The sequence below is a fragment of the Condylura cristata genome, unplaced genomic scaffold (genome assembly GCF_000260355.1).
Source record: "Condylura cristata isolate star-nosed mole 26May11 unplaced genomic scaffold, ConCri1.0 scaffold00001, whole genome shotgun sequence".
In the NCBI taxonomy this organism is placed as follows: Eukaryota; Metazoa; Chordata; class Mammalia; order Eulipotyphla; family Talpidae; genus Condylura; species Condylura cristata.
Genome location: NW_004567102.1, coordinates 70,694,704 through 70,717,502, shown reverse-complemented (window position 1 = coordinate 70,717,502; position 22,799 = coordinate 70,694,704). Strand labels below are relative to the sequence as shown.

The 22,799-nt window shown below is 39.9% G+C and overlaps 1 protein-coding gene across 2 annotated transcripts in view; it reads left to right on the top strand.

Moving 5' to 3' along the window:
• Window positions 1–21,262, top strand: part of MAP3K5 (mitogen-activated protein kinase kinase kinase 5) — a 198,912-nt gene extending 177,650 nt beyond the window's left edge. For both annotated transcript variants that reach the window (XM_004673883.2, XM_012722711.1), the window contains exons 24-30: window positions 170–355; window positions 1,611–1,716; window positions 8,390–8,633; window positions 15,368–15,480; window positions 17,089–17,201; window positions 19,292–19,368; window positions 20,031–21,262. In XM_004673883.2, the coding sequence (XP_004673940.1) occupies window positions 170–355; window positions 1,611–1,716; window positions 8,390–8,633; window positions 15,368–15,480; window positions 17,089–17,201; window positions 19,292–19,368; window positions 20,031–20,091 (900 nt within the window). In that variant the 3' untranslated portion in view covers window positions 20,092–21,262. The remainder of the gene's footprint in view (window positions 1–169; window positions 356–1,610; window positions 1,717–8,389; window positions 8,634–15,367; window positions 15,481–17,088; window positions 17,202–19,291; window positions 19,369–20,030) is intronic.
• Window positions 21,263–22,799: the final 1,537 nt, after the last annotated feature.

The window sequence follows — 22,799 nt, the reverse complement described above, 5'->3', positions numbered from 1 at the left end:
GCCCTTTCTCCCAAAGCCTGCCTATTTCTTTGAGGGAAGAAGAGCCATATAGTTCAAATAGGATCCTAGCAGGGTACACTTTGGAGGCCAGTTCTTCTCATCAAGGGCTGTGGGCATGGCAGACTGTTCACCACAGATCAATTGACAAATTGCTGATTTTCATTCACAGGGGGCTGAAGAACCTAAACTAAAATGGGAGCATATTACAACCCTTGTTGCAAGCCTCAGAGAATTTGTGAGATCCACTGACCGGAAAATCATAGCTACCACACTGTCCAAGCTGAAGCTGGAGCTGGACTTCGACAGCCATGGCATAAGCCAAGTACAGGTGGTGCTCTTTGGTTTTCAAGATGCAGTAAGTATGATATTTTGCCGGTGTTTTCCCATAAACTCCAGCTAAAGGAGACCGAAAAATGAGATTATACCAATGTTCTGTTTTCCTCTTTTTAATCAAGTTCTGATGAATTCTATTCTCTTTTGCTGACTGACAGATGTGAGAGTAGATAGAGTCTACTCTCAGCTTTGTTGTGTATGTCTCTACTTCCCAAAGTTATATATGCATGTAGCACAGGCATGTCCTAGAGCTCAACTTTATTCTTATGAAATCATATAGTGGGTCTTTACTTAACTTTGATGACTTTAGCAACAGAATATACTTTTGTCATGTGCTTTCTAACTCTATATGAAACATGCCATCTAGTGGTCATTGAGAAAAGTGTAACAGTACAGATGGGAATGGTCACTGCCTGATAAAACCACCGGACTCTTGTGTTCAGGTGTCCACACAGAACATTTTAAACATGTTTGTTTAATAAATGCCCACCATTCTCTAACCTCAAATAAACTTTACTGAACAGGGCATCTCTGAATGAAAATCACTCCACATGATCTCACAGTTGCTGGGATTCTTCTCTCTCCAAACTCAGTTGTTATGCAACATAAACTACAGGCAAACCTTCCAAAAGAAAGAGTCCAAACCATATGTGTTATTCTTAAACTAAACTTATCTATGGAACTTCATACCCCCCCCCCAAAAAAAAAGCCCTAAGCCACTCCCAGCAGGCTCTTACAAGCTGTGAGGGATTAAAATAAAAATTTTTGAGTGCTTGTGATGTGATGTGGAAGCACTGTATATAATTTTTTTAAATTTTAACTTTTTTTTTTTTTAACATTGCCACAATAGTTGTTTTCTTTTAAGGAGCAGAACAGGCAGATCGACGAAGTACACTGCCGAGGGGAGCAGTGGGCGGGTCAGGAGAGGTCTGCGGCGCCATGTGGGTCAGCTCCCTGGCCAGGGATCGAACTCATGCTACAGCAACTTTGTAGAGCTTCGTAATGCTGTGCTTTATACCTGTTGCGCCACAGCCACTTCTAACCAGACTGCCTTTCATTTAGATAACTTTCCTTCTCTGCTTACTTGGAGATCATCAAACTTCAATTTTATATTGGCAGTTTTTCATTTGTTTTCTGATAAAAAGAAATGATTCACAAATGAAAGTGAATAAATCTTTCAGTTGTTTTTGTTGACAAAATGCTATCTAAATGTTTGCCTTAACTAGACAATTTTCAATTAAAGATATAATAGGTTAAATGCCACTCTCTTTCTTCAGGTCAATAAAGTTCTTCGGAATCATAATATCAAGCCACACTGGATGTTTGCTTTGGACAGTATCATCCGAAAGGCAGTACAGACAGCCATTACTATTCTGGTTCCAGGTCAGAAATGTTAATTATTTTGTATTTAATACTTTAGGTTAATAGCCATTTATCATCTATGGTATTTTCTTTCTCCTTTTCAGACTAACTTAGCCCTTTTCCTTATGGTTCAATGTCAACAAAAAACATTTATCTAGTGCATACAGTCTGAGCACAATACACAAGGAAATGTTTATTATGAAACAAAAAAGGAAGCTTTGCTTCCTTGTCATTAAAAAGTTTATTTGGATATGAAGAGAAACAGAAAACTGTACAAGTCACCCCAATACTTGTGCATTTCTATATGGAGCTAGATCTGTGCCACCAAATTCGTTGCTATGCTGCCTTTTGTTGGCCTTTCCCAAGCCTGCCAATACATTGAGTCACAGAGAGAGCTCTAAAATTACAGCTCTCAGAGCCCCATCCCAGACTGAGTAAGAATCCTCTGGGGAGAAAGCCCGGAAATATGACCTTAATCCAGTTTCCAGGTTATTTTGATATATAGCCAGGTTTGGAAATCACTGGTCTAGGCAGGTCCCAGCTATGCTTGCAGCAAGGTACAAAAGGGATAGTGTTGATGACACAGGTTGATTAAACAAGGGATACATTCTTCCTCCAAGCAAAATTCCAAAATTTTTTGATGGCCCACATGTAAATGAAAAATTTTAAGCAATACTTTTTTTATCTTTTATATGTGTGTATAGATAATTGTGTGTGTGTATGTATATATGTGTGTGTGTGTATATAAATAGATATATACACATATATGTACAATATATATATATATTAGAAATATGTCCTCTACTAATTTGTAAGTGATTATAAAGCATTTTAAAATAGAAATTTTTTAAAAGATTAATTTATGCATACAGAGCTTGGGTACAGACCAGAGTTGCAGGGGCGGTGAGAGGATTCACCAGAGACAGAGTGGGGAGCAGAACTGGCAGATTGACTGAAATATACTGCTGAAGGGAGCAGTGGATGGGTCCGGAGAGGTCTGCCATGCCATGTGGGTTAGCTCCCTGAGAGGGGTTGAATTCATGCTGCAGTAGCTTTGGAGAGATTCATAGTGCTGCACTTTAACCCGTTGTGCCACCAGGGAGAACCCTAAAATGGAAATTTTAAGAGATTTTATTTATTATTTATGGAGCATCAGTGAAGGTTGATTTCTTTCTTTTGTAAGAAAGAAATCTAAGTAAACATCCTACCCCCCTGAGCTGTTCCCTCAACAAGGCGCACACCTTCATCCACACCCCTTAGTCACTGACTTTTGCCTTTTTGTACCTTGCCATTCTTCAGGTATCAGTTCATAAGACATTCCCTCACAGAGTTCTAACCCACCATAAAGCTGAAAGTAGGATTTTCCACACTGGTGACACTGGCCACAATCCAAAAACAACTTAATTACTTTTCTACTAGCTGGTTCTCACCCTAGAAGTTGACTACCTGTTTTATTTTCTTCTGTGCCAAGCACATTGCCCACATAGCACCTGATCAATACTGGTTGAAACAATAAGTAACCAAGATCCACCCAATCATCACATATTGGGGTAGAAATTTTGTGTAACTTAGAAAACACATGACTAATAGTTGGGTGTAAAACCAAGGAATGTGAAGCTCATTTGAATCCAATGCAGTGCTCTCAGGAAGCCAACACGTATTTATACTTGATTTGCTTTTAGGATAAACTTGGATGTGTAGAATGCAATGTAGAGGGGGTGTGTACTGAAAAGATCCAAGGGGTCGAATGGAAGGTGTATACTAGCGAAAAGAACAAGTATAAGCCATGAATGAGCACAGAAGTAACCTCAGTTCAGAAAGTCTTAATGGGGCCCTCCCTGGTGGCACAACAGGTTAAAATGCAGCACAGCAAAAGTAGCCGCAACCGCTTCAGTGCAAGTTCAGTCCAGACCACGGAGGTGATCCACATGGCGCGACAGACCTCTCCTGTCTCGCCTGCTGCTCCCCTCAGCAGTGGACTTCATCGATCTGCCTTTTCTGCTCCCCACTCTGTCTCGGGTGAATCCTCCAACCGCACTTGCATCTCTGGCCTGTACCCCAGTTCTGTAAACATAAAAAAACCTTAAAGAAAAAGAAAGAAAGTCTTAATGAGACCCCTCCCTGGTGGTGCAAGGGATTAAAGCACAGCACCATGAAGCTATCTACAATATCTGCCCCATGAGTTCAGTCCCCGGCCAGGGAACTGACCCACTGGCACAGCAGACCTTTCCCCTAAGCAGTGTATTTCAGTCAATCTGCCTGTTCTGCTCCCTACTCTTGTCTCTGGTGAATCCTCTTACCCCTGCACCTCTGGCCTGTACCCCAGATCTTGTACGCATAAATAAATAAACCTTAAAAAGAATGTCCACATGAGGGAAGCAGCAAGGAACTATACTTTCAAGTAATTTAAATAGCATGTAAATGATCTACTAATCTAGTTTAAAAAAAAAAAAAACTACTTCCTTTAAAAAGTCAGTTGCTGGGCCCTCCCTGGTGGCGCAGCGGGTTAAAGCACTGCACTGAGAAGCTAAAGCCACTTCTACATGAGTTCGATTCCCACTTGCCCCGGAGGTGACCACATGGCGAGGCAGACCTCTCCTGACCCGCCTGCTGCTCCCCTCAGCAGTGTACTTCGTTGATCTGCCTATTCTGCTCCCCACTCTGTCTCTGGTGAAGCCTCTCACCGCCCCTGAGCCTCTGGCCTGTACCCCAGTTCTGTATGTACAAATAAATAAATCTTTAAAAAAAAAAAAGTCAGTTGACTAAATTTAATGGATTGTATCCATTGAAAAAGAATACCTGTGAAATAGGAAGTCTAGTTCAATGAATAGTACTATACCAATATTGATTTCTTAGTCTTGACAAAAAGTCTTGACATGAGAGTAATCTAAGATTTGTTAGGAGTTGCTATTTGGAAGTGTATGGGAAGTCTGCATTGTCTTAGCAACATTTCTGTAAATCTAAAAGGTATCCACCATGGAAAATTTTAAAAGCACACTGGTTATCACACTGTAAGCACAGGGCTGTTGCTGTTAGAGAGAGCAGCAGGGAGATTGCAGAGGCTCAGTTCACCTTTCAGTGTCTTGGTGATGTTTTAACCCAGCTCAGGCATTTAACCCAAGGCATAGATGAGACTGCGCATTCTTTATGCTAAGGAAAGTTTTTTGTCCTTCCACTGGGAGATTGTTTTCTTTGAAGCCACTGGGAGTCTCAAACAACAATGTAAATCAAGTGGAAATGTTACAAGAGAATTACATGGAGAAAGCATTTCTAGAAGACACTATGCACTGTATACTGATAAATAGGTGAAGAAACATGAACAAGATTAACTGATTTTGAACATTTGACAGTTCCATCAAATTTCTAGATGTCCCTTAAGACTTTGTCATACAATTAAGATTCAAGGAAATGACATTGAAATACCCATGCTGGTATCCCCCCTGACAAAATTTCTTTTAGATGACTAAATACTATAAGTAACCTACCAGATTTGAAAAGACAGGCTAAAAAAGACAACAGATTTAAAAGCATACTTTCATTAGGACATACATTTCCTATTATAGATCTGTCCTGCTGATAGATTTCTGAACACCGTTCTCCAACAAAAAGAATCAGAGCTCTTTAAAGAAATAGTTGATTCCTGGCTGGGGACAGGGGATACAAGATAAGCCTGGAACATCTTGTGTTGCCAAAAAGTAAGAAAGTGACCAAAAAATATATAGTTATTGTTGAAAATTTACTGGGGAAATCTTGAAGGAGTTTCCAATAATCTAAGCTAAAATGAGTTGAACAATAAATTAAAACAAGATTGGATTCTAGCCATAGGATAAGCTAGATATCTATGAGTCCATACTGATAGAAGTAGTTGAAAAAATACATAATGGAAAAAGGTCAACTTTTTGTTTTAGTAAAATTCCAGTTAATAAATGTAGAAGGAATGAGTGAAATGAAAAATCACAGTTAGACAAACTGCACAGTATTAATTGTTGTAGGTAGCAACCACCTGTGATAGCCACTAAAATTGGTAGGCAAGAGAGTAATGAGAAGCAGGATGTTCTTTGAATGCTTTGAATCAGGCTATTCCCCCCACAAGATAGTAACTAATTACAAAGGCAAAACAGTGACTTCACAGAGGAGGAACTCAGCAGACAGTCCCTTTTTTTTTTAAAGATTTATTTATTTGTGCATACAGAACTGGGGTACAGGCCAGAGGCTCAGGGGCGGTGAGAGGCTTCACCAGAGACAGAACGGGGAACAGAACAGGCAGATTGACAAAGTACACTGCTGAGGGGAGCAGCAGGTGGGTCAGGAGAGGTCTGCCACACCATGTGGTCACCTCCGGGGCAGGCGGGAATCGAACTCATGAGGAAGTGGCTTTAGCTTCTTAGTGTTGTGCTTTAACCCGCAGCGCCACCAGGGAGGGCCCAGACAGTCCCTTTAGCAAATGTGCCAGCATCACAAGTCAGCAGACACATCAACTTCAGGAAAGGCACAAAGACACCTTTGTGAACTACTTGCCAAACAGCACAGACTCAACATAATCATGGTAAGACCCATACAAACCCAACATGAAGGACATAATACAAAAGAACTGACCAGGACTCCTGTAAGTGTAGGTTATGGCCACCGGTCACACACAGGCCCATCTCATCGGTTAAGTCTTGGTGGAACTTCAGTTCTCAAGGCAACCTTTCCTGGCCCCCCACACCAACCTCCTGTGTGTAGTCTTGTCACCCCTGGCTTCACAACGATCAGGCCCCAAAACCTGAATTTTAAGTGTCCCAGGAGAGTCACATGCACATGAAAGTTTGACACCTTCTGCTCTCTGCTGAGTTAAATATCACTCTCTGCGCTCCATACCTCTGCCACCCTTATCGTGCTGACAGTTGAGTTGTTTAACATCTGTTCTCTGCATCAGACTTAAGCCCCATCGGGACAGAGATGTAGCTGAGTTTTTGATGTTAGTACTTTCTAGGTTAGAAACATACTCAGTAAGTACTTATTGAACTAAAAAAAAAGTATAGGTTATAGGTTATTAGAGAGAAAGAAATTATTAGGCAATGGCCCGGTTGAGAAAGTCTTAAGGAGAAATGACATAAATATTATATGATGCCCTGGCTCAGAAAAAGGACATCGGGGGAAATGGGTGAAATTCAGGTAAGGTCTGTAGATGACTGTTGATTTTCTATTTTGGAAGGAACTGCTGTTAAAGTGTTATAAGATGATACGTTTAAGATAAGCTGCTGAAGGGTATATGAGAACTCTCTGTACGACTTAGTGCAACTTTTCTGTTCTTCTAGAATCATTTCAAAGTAAAAAATAAAGTGTTCTGTCTTCTTTTTCCCAAAAAGAGCACTCAGAACAAAGAGTACAGTGCACACCCCCTGAAGAGTTTCTTTTCCTCGGGCTATTTTCTCAGTCATCAAGAATCAGCCTTCAGAAGATTGGCAACATTGAGTATCTGTTGTTTCTCCTTAAGTCCATCTGGCTGTGGGGGACCAGATGGAGAAATGCTAAGCATAGAAAGGATGTTGGCAGCTTAGCTGGAGAGATTTGATAATGAAGGAACATGTCCAGTATTAGTAATGATTTTTTAGAAGTGATAAAGCACAAGATATTACTACTGTTAAAAAAGCAAAATGAAAGGCAATTAAGTAAGAAGGAAGCAGGAACAGGGAAATTATACGAACCAAAAAGATTAGATTAGTATGGCAAGTCACCTTCCTTTAGAGGACAGCAGGGGTCCATCAGGCAGATAATTTAACTGGTGCTGATAAGCAATTCCTGACTGACCCATTTAAGGTTCTATTCTGGGAGAGCCTGAGACTATTAACTTAAGTATTGGTTGGTGATCAGGGTTTAGCAGAAGTGACTCCACCGGGTCTTGTTTTGAGCACTAGCATTCTTTAAGCAGAATGTATTGAGGTGCGTTGTGTAAATGTAAGATGGGCCACCATTTTGCTCTGTAGGAAGAAATCCATTCATTCCACTGACAGGTTTTGTGATTTTATTTGGCATCAGAAATACCCTGTGTTTAAAAAGCTGGGTCTAGTTATTTTCCTCTGAGAAAATAACCACTTGGAGGGGGTGTTTGAGGGGTAGAGGGGTTTAGCAGGTGGGAATAGTGTCATTGTGTGATCCCATATTGCTGTATTGATGAGTTATCCCCTAGCCCTTATCAGCTCTAGTTTCCCACATGGGGACTTTGACACCAGCCATTCATTCTACACACCCCTTGAGTCCTGCCCTAGTGCTGACACTTATTTTGTACTTCATTGAAAGAACAAATATGAATTAATGCACAAAAATCCATGTTTGGAAAAGCAGTTTGGAAACATATCTGATAGCAGGGGTGCTGATATTCAAGACATAAATTAAGACTGGGCCTCCCTGGTGGTGCACAGGGTTAAGTCTCAGCACCATGAAACTATCTGCAGCCTGAGTTTGATCCCTGGCCAGGGAGCTGACCCACATGGCACAGCAGGTCTCTCCTGACCCACCTGCTGCTCCCCTCAGCAGTGTACTTCGTTGATCTGCCTGTTCTGCTCCCCACTGTGTCTGGTGAAGCCTCTCACCACCACTACTACTCCATCTACCCCTGCACCTCTGGCCTACACGCCAACTCATATATACATAGATAAATAAATTAAGACAGTCATCCACATTTCACTAACATGGTTATTGCACTTTACAGAACTGAGGCCACACTTCAGCCTTGCATCTGAGAGTGATACTGCTGACCAGGAAGACTTGGATGTAGAGGAGGACCACGAGGAACGGCCTTCAAATCAGAGTGTCCAAAGACCTCACCCCGTCATTGAAGATGCTGTGGCCACCTCGGGGGTGAGCACACTCAGTTCTACCGTGTCCCACGATTCCCAGAATGCTCACCGGTCACTGAATGTACAACTTGGGAGGATGAAAATAGAAACTAATAGGTAAGTCCAGTTCGGACGTGGGTGGCTTTCTTTTCTCTTTTATTTTTGTAAAATGCACATATTTTTCGTCTGCTTTGATATTGGGTCTGAGAAAATGTAAAATCCCATTCGTGGAAATGTGATTCACTAGCTTCTTCATAACACAAGAGAGATTCATCTTAATCTCTTTAGGCAACTACATTTTCTGCTTCTACAATTTAGTCTCCTTCAATGCCATTTCTTTGATCACTGCTTTACTTCCAGTGCACTGAGATTTTCAGAGTAGCTTATCTTAAATGCATGCAGTGCCTTGGATATAGATCATAGAAGCATGCACCATCCATTAGATAAACTGAAAGACAGAAAGCCCCTGACTTGGAATATCAAGTCCTTTCAGGAGAACAAGGCTCTTTTCTTGAAAATATAAAAACTTGTGGAGATAATACTTGGCATTTTAAGGTCTGGAAAGGATGATCAGTTGAGCACGTTTAGGATTTTATTTCATTTCTTAATACACTCTGTCATGTCAGGAATTGAAATTCTCTTTGAGGACTTGGTAGCACAGAATGCACATCGGTTATTAAATGAACAGTAAATATTTCCTGTTCTTTGCAGATGTTGGCACAGTTCAAGGTCTGAATCTTTATGATTTACAGCTTCCTGTGCTGGCTGCTGTTGGCATGTGAGCAACTGACTGCAACTGTGGGTTTGCAGTGAAAATTTCTTCTTTGGAGTGAATCAAAAAAGGTTTACTCAAGTGTTTAGAAATTTTGGCTGAAAATCCTAGTAGTTCACCAGGAACATAAGACATAACTATTTCTAATCAAAACATTAGGATTTTAAAGTTAAGCTTGACTGTCAAGTGTGTGAATAGTACAAAGCTCATCCAGCATTCAGAAACAAGAATTTTGGCCACATGGTAAATCCATATATATCTTTTCTAGTCTACATAGAAAAATCTTTCTGAATAGAGAAGTGGCTTTCTGACTTCCATATCCCACCTTGTCCTCTGAAACCCAGATCTTACCATCTCTACGACCGAATGGAAGAGGCTTTGAATCTTTTCTCCCTGGGCCCATGGAAATCTTGCTGGCCCTCGTTTCTCAAGCAATAGCCCAGTTGCGACTCATCACTTAACGCCCATGTTAACCTGCTTCACTTCTCTCAGCTCACGCTCTGCCACCTAGTCCTCGATGGAGTTGTTTTCCTTGTGCTGCTCTCATCTCTGGAGTCAGTTCACTCATCTGCTCTGGTCTAGCCCCCTAGCGCCTTCACAGACCCCAGTTAGAAGAGTAAGGCTCCTTTCTTTACCAGTGAATGGGTATGATCGCTTCTGTGGCCCTAAAGCCGCCTGTCTCCATTCCCTGGCTGTGTCACTAGAACCTACCTCTTCTTAGTACGTCCTTCTCCCTCTCTCCATGGGCCACTTAAGTGTGCACCGTCCTGCCCCGTTGTCCATCATGCTTGGCCACCAGTCCCCAGAGACGATGCCCACTACTTTCTCCATTTCTTCCTAACTGCCCATCTCTGTTGAAAATACTAGAACTTGCCACATTTCTTTATTGCATTAGTACACAGTTGCAGTTTTCTCTTTTTTTCCCCTTTTTTGAAAGATTTATTTCTGCTTATAGAACTGGAGCACAAGCCAGAGGTGTTGGGTGAGAGGATTCACCAGAGACAGAGTGGGGAACAGAACAGGCAGATTGACTGTGAAGGGGAATAGTGGGTGGGTCAGGAGAGGTCTGCCTGGTCATGGGGTCACCTTGCTGGCCGGGTATCAAACTGGTGCTGCAGTGGCTGTGGAGAGCTTCATATTGCTGTCCTTCAACCAGTTGTGCCACCAGGGAAGGCCCTATTGTTGCATTTTTTTATAACAGCTGACACATGTATTTTCTCTCTAAACATTTATATTTGACCTTTGAAACCTGCCAGATTAGTAGGCCTCCTTTTTTTTTCTTTCTAGTACTATCGCCCAGTTTTGTTACAGGGCAGCCCAGTATGAACTGGGTTGCTTGTCTGTGTGTCCTCACCCCAGTGCTTAAAATTCAGTTGTACTGCAGGCACACACAAAAAGGGTCAATAATGGGCTTATTTACAAAGGGGAAAGGAAAAGGTACAACCCAGGGAAAGAGAGAGAGAGATACAAGTTAACTAGAACATCCTACCAGCTCCGCTGACTTGAACTCCAGTAACACTAAAAGCTCGTTAAGAGCCTGTTGACCAGCCGCCAGCCACACTGTCCAGAGAGCGCTAGAGTGAGAGAGTGTGTCTAACATGGCTCCCTCATATATATCCCCAAAAGTCCCTGAATGCCTTCTTAGTTCCACCCTTGGGTCCTTGCAGTTCTCTCAGTGATATTGCTGGGAGTTGTAGTTTACTGGAGTAGGGGGTAGAGTCCACAGAACTCTGCAGAATTCCTTCACGACATCCTTTCCCCCCTAACAATTTCGCCATCAACCACAGAAAAGTGAGCTGAACATGAGAATGAAAGGCAGCTGCTTTAGAATGAATGCTGAGCAGTGGGAAAAGGGCTTGGTCAGGTCATGGCTCTTGTCATTTTCAGCTGAATATTACTTGACATATAGACATATGTCTTAAATAAATAAATTGCAAAATAAACCTAAGAGAAAATATGAGAGTGCTTTTAGGAAAGGTTGCTACCCTCATATATTGTAGGTAACTTAGACTTTATCCAGTTATTGATTATTACACATCATTAATACTGAATAGCATAAAATAATAGCATGGCTATAGAATGTATATATCTTACCAATATTTAAGTATATACTTGCATAAAATGTTTTAGGAATAGCTCATGTCTCACAAGAAGTTGGGTCAATAATAAAGGGACATTATTAAAATCCAACACAGGCAGAACTGACTAGTTATCTTATTTCCCTTTCCTGAATTTCTGGAATTACCCACCAGCCTGCCTCTCTGCCCCACCCTGCAAACTAAAAAAAATTGACCTCGTGACAGATCCTTGCAAAACTTTTCTTGAACAGAAAGTCGGGTAATTCCCCCACCAACAGAAGACAAAGTAAAAATAAAACTGATGAATTGGATTTGCCCTCATGGTAAATAATTCTAAGAGCTGGATTTGGGATGAATTAGGTGGCCTCCCATTACTTAGCTTCTAATTTAAGGTCTGACTTTTAAAGAGAACAAGGAAACATACCGACTAGATAAAGATAGGTTAAATAAGATTGCGTTATCGTTATTTCATACGTGAAAACTAGCAAGGAAGACAAAAATATATACGAGATTTAAAAAGTCCCCAACTTAAAGATTCATACTAGGGTCCTCCCTGGTGGTGCAGGGGGTTAAAGCGCAGCACTATGAAGCTCTCCACGGCCACTGCAGCAGGAGTTCGGTCCCTGGCCACGGGGCTAGTCCAGGTAGCACCACAGATCTCTCTGGTCTCGCCCACTGCTCCCCTCAGCAGTGTATTTCAGTCTGCCTGTTCTGTTCCCCACTCTGTCTCTGGGGAGTTCTGTCAAGCCCTGCACCTCTGGCTTGTCCCCCAGTTCTTTTATGCATAAACAAATAAAGCTTAAAAAAGAAAAAAAAGACTCATACTGAGCCATTTCTTTGAATATAATTCCTATTGAAGTATATAAAAGTCTCCTTCAGGCCCTCCCTGGTGTTGCAGTGGGTTGGAACACAGCACTGTAAAGCTAAGCTAAGCTAAGCCATGGCCACTTCAGTGTGAGTTCGATCCCTACCCTGGAGCTGACCCACATGGCACGGCAGACCTCTCCTGTCTCGCCCGCTGCGCCCCTCAGAAGTGTCCTTTGTCAATCTGCCTGTTCTGCTCCCTACTCTGTCTCTGGTGAATCCTCTCACTGCCCCTGCACCTCTGGCCTGTACCCAATTTCTGTATGCATAAATAAACAAAATCTTAAAATAAAGAGTCTCTAATCCTCTGCTTCCTTCTTTCTTGCTTTTCCTATTGTATAACTCACCTGAGTACTCATTGCTTACTCTGCAGGTGTCTTTCAATAACCTATCTTCCCAAACCACCTTCTCTGGCTGCCTCTCTAGTTTTCCTCTTCTTCGCTGATCCTTTCTCCCACTAAAGAACATCACATCACTATGTCCTGTGATAAGGGATGGAGCGTGGGATCAGGGAAGAAATCCCTGCTGGGTTCTGGGAAGCTCTTTTCCAGGACCTCCTGAAATTGCCATAGAGAATAGAATCACTCTTATTAAAGGTCAGGCACCGTGCTTGGCACTTTTTATGTGTTGTCTCATTTAACGCTTACAGTAACCCTTTCAGGAAGTCTTACTTTTCCTTTTTATAAATGAGAAAACTGAAGCTCAGAGGTGTTAAGTAATTTGTCAGAGTAAACACAGGAAGTACATGGCTGACCGGGAGGCAAGCCAAGGGCTTCTCAGTTGCGCCATGCCTTCAAAACAGCTTAGCTGAGGTGGAAACAGACTTTTGGACTGAAATCGGGTCTGGAGTTAAACCCACTAATAACCAGAAAATGAAACAAACACTGACTGTGAAGGACTGTAGGATGTACAGATTTATCTTAATAAACTTATTATGTCTCTTGTTATAATAGAGACATAAAAATAGTTTTAAAAATAGTTTTCTAGGGCCCTCTCTGGTGGTGCAGCAGGTTAAATCACAGTACTGCAAGCTGGCTGCAGCTGCTTCAGCACTAGTTCAATCCCCACCCTGGAGGTGACCCACAGAGCGTGGCAGACCTCTCCTGTCTCACCCTCTGCTCCCCTCAGCAGTGTACTTCATCCATCTGCCTGTTCTGCTCCCCACTCTGTCTCTGGTGAATCCTCTCTCACCCCCTCCACCTCTTGCCTCACCCCACTTCTGTATGCATAAATAAAGGTTTTTAAAAAGTTTTTAAAAAGTCAGAACATCTCTCCTCATAACTTGGAATATTTCTTAGAGAAACGTGTCAGTAGTGGCTAGTAGGTCACCAGCTGGCTCCGAGTGTAAGTTAGCCTTTCATTGGGGTTCAGATGATGATCCATGGTGGGATTCTTGGGTCATTTTGGAAAAGAATTCAGCAGATGTTCCCATTCTCCAGCACAAGGCAAATTTAATAAGAAAAGGAAAAACAAAACAAAACAAAAAACACCTGTATGGACACAAGTGGGCCGTCTTATAAGACAAGAACTGCATTTTACCAGAAGGGTGTTCTTTTATGGTGTTCTTGGATGGAATTATTGTGGAAATTATCACCTTGGGGTTAGGTTAGGTTGGTCTTCCACGATGGATCATCTTCTCTGCCCCACCTCTGGCTGATAAACTAGTGTGATCCCACCTCAGATTTCTGGAAACTTCCTTGGCCAAATTTAAAAATTTATTAATCATCCCTACCTCACTCTCTGATGTTTGTCCTTATGAGACCTTCCATCCTAAATTTTTCTACTCTCAGTTTCCATCATTTTCATGGGTAAGAACTATGGTATAAATATCTTAGTTTGTTCTTGTTTCTTTGGAGAATGCAGCTAATACCAAATAGGAAATGAATGTATCAGGAACATAGCTATCCTAAACTTTATCCACTCCAGTCCCACTTGCAAGGGAGAAGAATAAGCACTACAGTTCACCCCACCAACAACCATTAATATTTGAGGGTTATTTTACAGGAACATAGACAGCCTTGCCTATAGTATTTCTCAATTTTTCTTTTTAATGTTTTTATTAACATTGCATTCTAACATTATATATGTTTCAGGTATCTATTGTTAAAAATCTGCATTCATATATATACTACCACTAAAGACCAATGCTGCCCTTCACCACACAGCTGACACCAATTACCCAATATATCCACCTTCCCTTCCTCCGTCTTTTCTCTTCTGGGAACCACCAATTAGTTTTATAGACTAAAGGGTTTTTTTGTTTGTTTGTTTTTAGTTCATTCATTTACTATATATACCACATGTGAGTGAAATTATTCAGTATTTAAAAAAAAATGATTACCTTTCTACTTTGTATTACAAAACCTGTATTGATTAACCAGGACTATTTTGATGAAGGGTCATATGTGTAAATACCATTTAAGCTCATAAAAAGAAACAATGGAACAGTGTCACTGAAGAGTTTGCAGATAGTTATAATGGAGACTTTGTCTTTTGTCTGGAAGCATGAGGTCTTCTAGAACTTTGCTATTCAATAACTAGTTTTTCAATATTCAATAATGAAAGATTCATTAAAGCTATTTATTGAAAGTTATTGAAAGATTCGATATTGCTATTCAATAACTAGCTATTGTACTAATTATGCTCATCTTTATATGTACAAGTTTTGAGCACAAAGTATTTTAAGAAATTATAAAAGTATGAAATGGGAATATCACTGTATTATTCCTTGGCTCTAATTATTAGTTGGTTAACTAGTCTTTAAATAGTGTTAGTTATAGGTCACTTACACTGCCATTCTCAATTGTTTTATTGTTTTTTCTGATAAAAAAATTTTAATATTTGCATACACCAAAAAGCTAATCAACATTATATGTCATTTAGAGCTCAATTTTTAAGTCAGATCAGAATCTTAATGAGATCTATTCTGTCTATGGGCTAACACCAGGAATACCACCTGGAGCTCATTAGCAGTACAGACTCTCTGCCTCCCCCACAGAGCTATAGACCAGAAGCTGCATTTCATTAAAATCCCGGGTATCCATGATTCTTACAGCTTTAGAAACACACATCAGAAAATCACTCGGTGTCAGTTCCAGCTTTATTATCCTGTCAACCAGTGTGATCTTCTTCTGCAGATTACTGGAAGAATTGGTTCAGAAAGAGAAAGAACTACAAGCACTCCTTCATCAAGCTATTGAAGAAAAAGACCAAGAAATTAAACACCTGAAGCTTAAGTCTCAACCAATAGGTGAATAACAGAATATGTTAAAGGGGAAAGCTGACAGGCAGTTTTATTTCATGGCTTAATCAGCATATGTCACTTGTACCACAATTACAAGTAGGGATTGTTTTTAAAAAATATCCGATTCTTACCTGTAGCAAAGTGCAGTGAAAATGAGATGACTTACCCATCGTTTTCTCAGGTATATATTTTTTTGACAGTTTTTTTTATTACAAAAGTTTATTTTGACATCATTTCGTACATTTTTTTTTTCCATCTCGATTGTAATCCCCGCGGGTTTCCCATCACCAAATCACCCGTGTGCCATCACCATAATCCCATGCATTTCTCTCCCCCCCGTTTTTGATCCCATTCCCCACTCTACCCCCCCCAAAATGTCTCTGGTATATGGTTGTTCATTATTTTTGTTATTTTCTCGCCTGGTCCATTATACTCCTGCTATGAGTGAAACCATCCGGTATTTTTCTTTCTCTTTCTGGCTTATCTCACTAAGCATGATCTTTTCCGGCTCCATCCAAGCAGCTGCAAAAGACATGTGTTTCTCTTTTTTGGTTGCTGAGTAATATTCCATTGTATATATGTACCACATCTTTTTTATCCAGTCATCTACTTTTGGGCATTTGGGCTGCTTCCATGGTTTTCCAATTGTAAATAAAGCAGCAATAAACATGGGGTACAGGTATCTTTTTTAATCAGTGTTTTTGTGTCTTTTGGGTAGATACCTAGGAGTGGGATTGCTGGGTCATAGGGAAGCTCCATGTTTAGCAGTTTGAGGAACCTCCAAACAGTTTTCCATAGCGGTGTACTAGTTTGCATTCCCACAAGCAGTGCAGGAGAGTCTCAGGTATATATTTTTGAGGTAACTAAAGCTTTCCAGTATTTTGTCTTTATTTTTAAGATTACTAGAATCTTAATCTTATTTTTTCCATTTTGCATTGTATTGTTTGTCCTAGTTTTTTTTCCTCTTATAATTTGACAATGCCTAAATATAATAGAGTAACAAGTAATAAGTCATAGATGCCAAAAGCTAATAAAATGTTACATGTTACTTAGAGCTCAATTTTTTTAAGGAAGAGATCCAGAACTTTAATGAAATCTATTCTGTTAGAAGTTGGGGGTGAACATAATCTATAGAAAGTTTTATTTTCGGGCCTTCTCTGGTGGAGCAGTGGGTTAAAGTAAAGCACTAAGCAATTTTTATTTTGCTAAGTTAGAGGAAAATATAATTCAGTTTAATTATATAAATGTAATTTTTTTGTTCCAATATACATCTTTTCTCTATTACCAATAGTGGGAAAATTTTTAATAATACACTTATGCTAGCTATGCTTACCTGTACATGTATAAGTTTCGAGCACAGAGTATTTAAGAAATAAAATTATATAAAGTATGAAACGGGAATATCACTGCATTATTCCTTGACGCTCCATTTATTAGCTGGTTAACTAGTCTTTAAATAGTGTTAGTTATAGGTCACTTAAACTGCCATTCTCAATTGTTTTTTTTTTCTGATAAAATATTTTAATGTATCAATAATTTCTTTTGACTGGAGGAGTCTCAGATAAACTGTGTCAAATGAGCCTAAGCATGCCACCCACCCCAATTCTGTCTTAGATATTCCCGGATTGTCTCTAAGTCACCTACATTCTTCTGGCACAAATACTGAAGATTCTGAACTTACTGACTGGTTGAGAGAAAATGGAGCTGATGAGGACACTATAAGTCGGGTAAAGATAACTACCTATGGGATAAGCTTTCTTTCACTTCATTTCATAGTATTGAGCACCTGCTATGCACTGGGCCCATGGGTGGACGACACCATCCAGCCCTTCCCTCCTGAGTCTTCCAAAGTAGGGTAAGATAGCCATCAGCTCGGTCCACAGGTAAAGTAGAATTAGACCTTGACAAATCCTATGCTGGAAAGGTTCTGAAGCAGAGGGAGAGGTGGGAACATTCTCTGAGAAGCTAATGAATTGGCTGAGGCTTATAGGAATACATCAGAATAAAAGAGGCCGCTTTTATGCAGTTTGGAGAGTGTGCAGCTTAGGGGGCTGTCAGCGGGGTGGGACTGCAGAGTGTCAGAGGCAGTGCGTCACACGTGCTGTGACTAGAAAGGACCTAAGGATTTTCATGTTCTTTAATTAAAAAAAAAAAGGGAACAGTGGAAAAAATCAAAATAAAATGAAAAGATAATCTTTTTTTATAATTTTCATTTGCTTGAAATTTTTTATTTTTATAATGAAGTTTATCCAAAGAACTTTCATTTTTATACATGTGTTGCTGTAATTCTTTGCCAACATTTTGAAATGCTACAGGGCAACAACTGTTTATTGCTAAATAGTAAAATAGATTTATTAGTGAATTTAGGAAAGAATCAGATGGTATAACTCATCTTACATCTTTATAGCCTAATTCCTCTGAAGTCCTCATAGATTTTTGTAATCAGTATGATGGCATTATTTTATGTTTTAAAGCTAAAGGTATGTATGCACAGATAGACACTGAAGTTATGTATTAATTTATAGAAAGGGCTTCCTAGCACAGTATCCAATGATTTCAGTTTTATATTTAAGTTTTTAAAATAAGGCTAAAATTGTATTTTCACCTGAATTCATCATTTATGAGACCACTAACTGAAATTAAGGATCTCCTTAGAAATTGCATTTGATAAGTTACTAGTCAATAAATTTAAACAACTTTCTTGCCTGTGGATCCAAACTCAATCAAGTTTTCCAAAATATTTATTCCTCTTAGATGTAAATCACAATAACGTAATTGAGGAGCTACTGAATCATCATCTTTTTATTAGATTAAAAAATAAAAACTTCAGGCTCTCTCTGGTGAGGCAACGGGTTAAAGCACAGCACTGCGAAGCTATCTCAGCCTCTTCAGGACTTGCACGAGTTCAGTCCTGGGCCAAATTACTGATTGCATGGCACCGCAGACCTCCCCTGGCTGCCTGCTGCTCCCCTCAGCAGTGTGCTTCATCAGTCTGCCTGTTCTGCTCCCCATTCTGTCTCTGGTGAATGCTCTCACCACCTCTTCACCTCTGGCTTGTACCCTAGTTTTGTATGAATAAAGAAACAAATCTTTAAAAAATAATAAAAACTTCAGTCTATATTCAGAACTCTGATTTTGTAGTCATTTTATTAGCCATAAAAATCAAGTTCAGGCACCCCTGGTGTTACAAGGGGTTAAAATGCAAAGCTTTCCATAGCCACTGATGCAAGAGTTTGATCCCGAGCCAAGGAGCTGACCCACATGGTGCAGCAGATTTCTGTTTTACCATCTGCCCCCCTCAGCAGTGTATTTCAGTCATTCACTCTGTTCTGTTTCCTACTCTATGTCTGGTGAATCCTCTTATCTCTCACACCTCTGGCCTGTACCCCAGTCTTGTATGCATAAATAAATAAATCTTTTTTAAAAAGTTCAAATATTAAATGTAGGCAATATCTTTCCAAGAACATTTTTTTATCCACTTGAGAAAAATAAAACTATATAGTACCAAATCTCTTAATACAGATAATGCCTAAAGAATTGTAGCTGTATTTACAAATGAATCTTACCTATTCATTAGAAAACCATTCCGAAATTCTGTATTGTTTGTAATCTTTATAATTGGAAGTCATGCATATATTTTCTTGTAATTATTTTATAATAAGAAAGACTGCCTTGATTCCAGAAGTGTCTGTTGTTAATGAATTTCCTTTTATTTTCAGTTTTAATTATTGCCAAAGTTAACATGATGGACAAAGTTGCTTTTTGGAAGGCAATAAACCATCTAATTTTGTGCATATTTTACTTACTCTCTCCACAGTTTTTGGCTGAGGATTATTCACTGATGGATGTTCTCTACTATGTTACACGGGATGATTTAAAATGCTTGAGACTAAGGTACTACTTTGCTTACTCTTTATTTGTTATCATGGAAAGCATAGTGGCTGAGATAAAGAAATCTGAGTTCCTGTGCTGGCTGAGTCCCTAACTAGCTCTAAATCCAGAACAGAGTTGTTGGGTTCTCAGTTGCTCTGAATACACCAGTTAGTAGGACCAGGCTATTACTGGGATGCTCTAATACACAGTATTTCTATATTAAAAATGCAAATCAACTGGAAGAATGACAGCCTAAAATCATGCAGATATTCTAATGCCACCTTAACTTAAATGCTCAAGTATAGTTTGTAATAGAGGCACCTGAAGAAATACGATGAGGTACTGATTTACCTTCCAAATACTTGCCTTACTCTGACGTAGTTTCTTATGACAAATAGTTTTTTCCATTAGGCCAAACATATACATGAAAATGACAACCGCCCATCTAAAGGCACGTTTCAAAAATGCAGAAAATCCAAAATGGTGCTTTGAGACTGGTAGTTTGTGGGAGAGGACAGGAAAAATGTGGAGGATTGATGAGAAATACACAAAAACATAAAAAGGCTACATGATGACTGATAAGAGTTTGGGATCCTCAAGGTTAGGGTCAGGGCACATTTCTATTTCAAGGACAGTGTTTTGGAGACTCACTCTTTTCACCCTGTTTTTGTGTCTTTCAACAGGGGCGGGATGCTCTGTACACTGTGGAAGGCCATCACTGACTTTCGAGACAAACAGACTTGACAGTCCCTCATTTGTTTCCAGCTTTCCATGGCGGTTCTAAAAATAAATACAGGACTGATCTTGTAGGATGTAGAGAATCGAAGGGAGAGGAGAAAGAAGCTGCACTTTAAATCCAGTATTTGTTTACTCATGTTTAAAAAAAACAAATAGACAAAATACACTGAAATTTCCTAACTATAATTCCTTAGAATGCTCCCTAAGGACTGTCAAAATAATCCCAGACATGAGCATGTTTGGGATTATTTTAGCCTAAACATTTTTTTGGAAATATTTTTATCCCAGCAGCAATTGTACTTCAGCCAAATGTTTATTTCACACAAAATGGATGTGACATTTCACGTGATCACGAATCACTGGAACAAAACCAAAATGTGACCATAACTTTTTAGGCTTGTGTGTGCTTGTAATATGCTCTGGTAATCTGAGTAGAAATGCATAATTTCAATTATTGTATAAAGTTTTATGTTTTTTAAGTGTGCTGTATCTGAAAGTAATGGTTTTTATCTACTTACCTGTACTAATTGTAATATTGACTATTATTTTGTAACTTGAGTTTCTGGCCCATGGTCCATTCGTCTGAGTTGTTTATGTCCTACTGAACTGGACCATTGCACATGCCTGAGTCATAGTCATGTTAGCTTGTTCTAAAGCTGTCGTTGTGTCATATTTCCCTTACAAAGTAAAAAGACTCTCAGCGTACTGCCTTGATAAATTCTAAAGGATTCTTATTTTTGTTTTGACAAACAAGATACGCTCCTGTGTCCAATTCTAATTATTTCTTCAGCTCTATCTTTCAATAGGATCTGTGTTCTAAGCAAGTCACCAAAGCACAACTGATATCCAAGTTGTTCTCAGGACAGCAGGGTATGAGGGTGAAGAAAAGGAGAATAATAGAAAGCAAGTGTGTTTTTTTAAAGCCCCAAGTTACCGTGAATGATTATTTTGTATCTTAAATGTATGTCTGTGAGTGGCATCCCATGGAGAACACTACATCCAAGTTTTTCCACTGCAGAGAAATATTTTTATTTTAATCTGAATGTTATATTTGATAAGTCTGCCCAACTAATAGGGTGAAGTCTGAAGCTCCTAGATGGATGAGATAAACTCTTAAATATACAGGACCTGTTATTATGCAGAATAGAAATAAAATGGAGCTGTTTATGTATCATGACTTTGATAAAACAGGAGTCATCCTTTATTACTATGTGAACGTCAAGGTACACTACCTTTTACACTAGATTAGCTGGTACAAAAACTCACCAATATTTTTTTTTTAAAGATTTATTTGTGCATACAGAACTGGGGTACAGGTCAGAGGCTCAGGGGCGATGAGAGGCTTCATCAGAGACAGAGTGGGGAGCAGAACAGACAGATCGACGAAGTACACTGCTGAGAGGAGCAGCGGGCGGGTCAGGAGAGGTCTGCCACGCCATGTGGATCTCCTCCAGGGCAGGCAGGGATCGAACTCATGAGGAAGTGTCTTAATCTTCTTAGTGCAGTGCTTTAACCTGCTGTGCCACCAGGGAGGGCCCCTCCGAGTTCCTTTTTAAAAGCTCTACAGCAAACTATGTGTCTGTGATAGGTGAGTGGACAAGAAGATGTGGTGTGGAACACTGCCCAGCCATAGGTGAAGGTGATGTACTGCCATTTACAACAAAATGGAATGAGTTCAAGGGATTCGTGCAGTAAAGCAAGTCTGTCATTCTGATGACATACAATGACTGGGAAAAATAAAATCCTTGCAAAAACTAATGAATATTAATAAGTGAAGTGATGTTTCTGAGATTAAGAGGCAGAGAGGGAAAGAAGAAAGGGACAAGGATATATAGGTGAGGTGGGGGTTGCCAAGAAGAGAGATCACTCCATGTGGAATGAATAGCAGATACAGAGGTTCTCAGGAACAGAAGATCACTTAGGACCAAGTATAGTTATCCAAAAAAAAAACAAAAAACAGGAAGAGGAAGAATTGAAATCAGCTGAGGCAGCAGCACTGTAGAAGTGTAAGGAAGAGGTGGTGAGATGAGTCCCCAAGTGTCTGTGCGACAACTGTTTAAGGGACTAGGACTCTGATGTCAAGGGATGGAGCCTTCACTGAGTGTTTCATGTATGTTCTCATTTAGTCCCAAGCACCTTTATGGAATAGGTTCTAAATCCCTTTTTTTCACATGTGGAAACAGAAGTTTTATGAGTTCAGTAATTGAGGTTATGCCACTGGGGTGCGAACTCAATAGATGATTTCACACTAAAGCCCAACCTCCTTATTCCAACTGACAGAAGAGAAGCTGTCCCACTGAGGTGGTAAGATTCATTGTTCATTTCATGTAGCAACAGTCTATCACATTGGCCTGGAGTTAAGTCACACACCCTTTGACTTTGGGCAAATTCACTATTCCAAGTCTTTCCTGTCTGAGATGATGGCAACAGGATACCTTCCCCAAAGGAAGGACTGCAATGAAAGAATAAGGTGCTTACTGCAGGCTTAGCAGATAGTAAGCACTGAGATGCTCTATGTGATTATTATCTATCATTCACACAAATTGTTAAATCATTACTGGTGCATAAACAAGACACAGTTCTTGTGCTGAGAAGTTCAGCGTCACAAATAGGATAAGAACAAAGCAGAAACAACAGAATGTAAGGTGCTATAGTTGCACTTAGTGCCAGCAGGGAACAAGAAGTTATGGTCTAGAGTTTAGCCTGGAAAATAA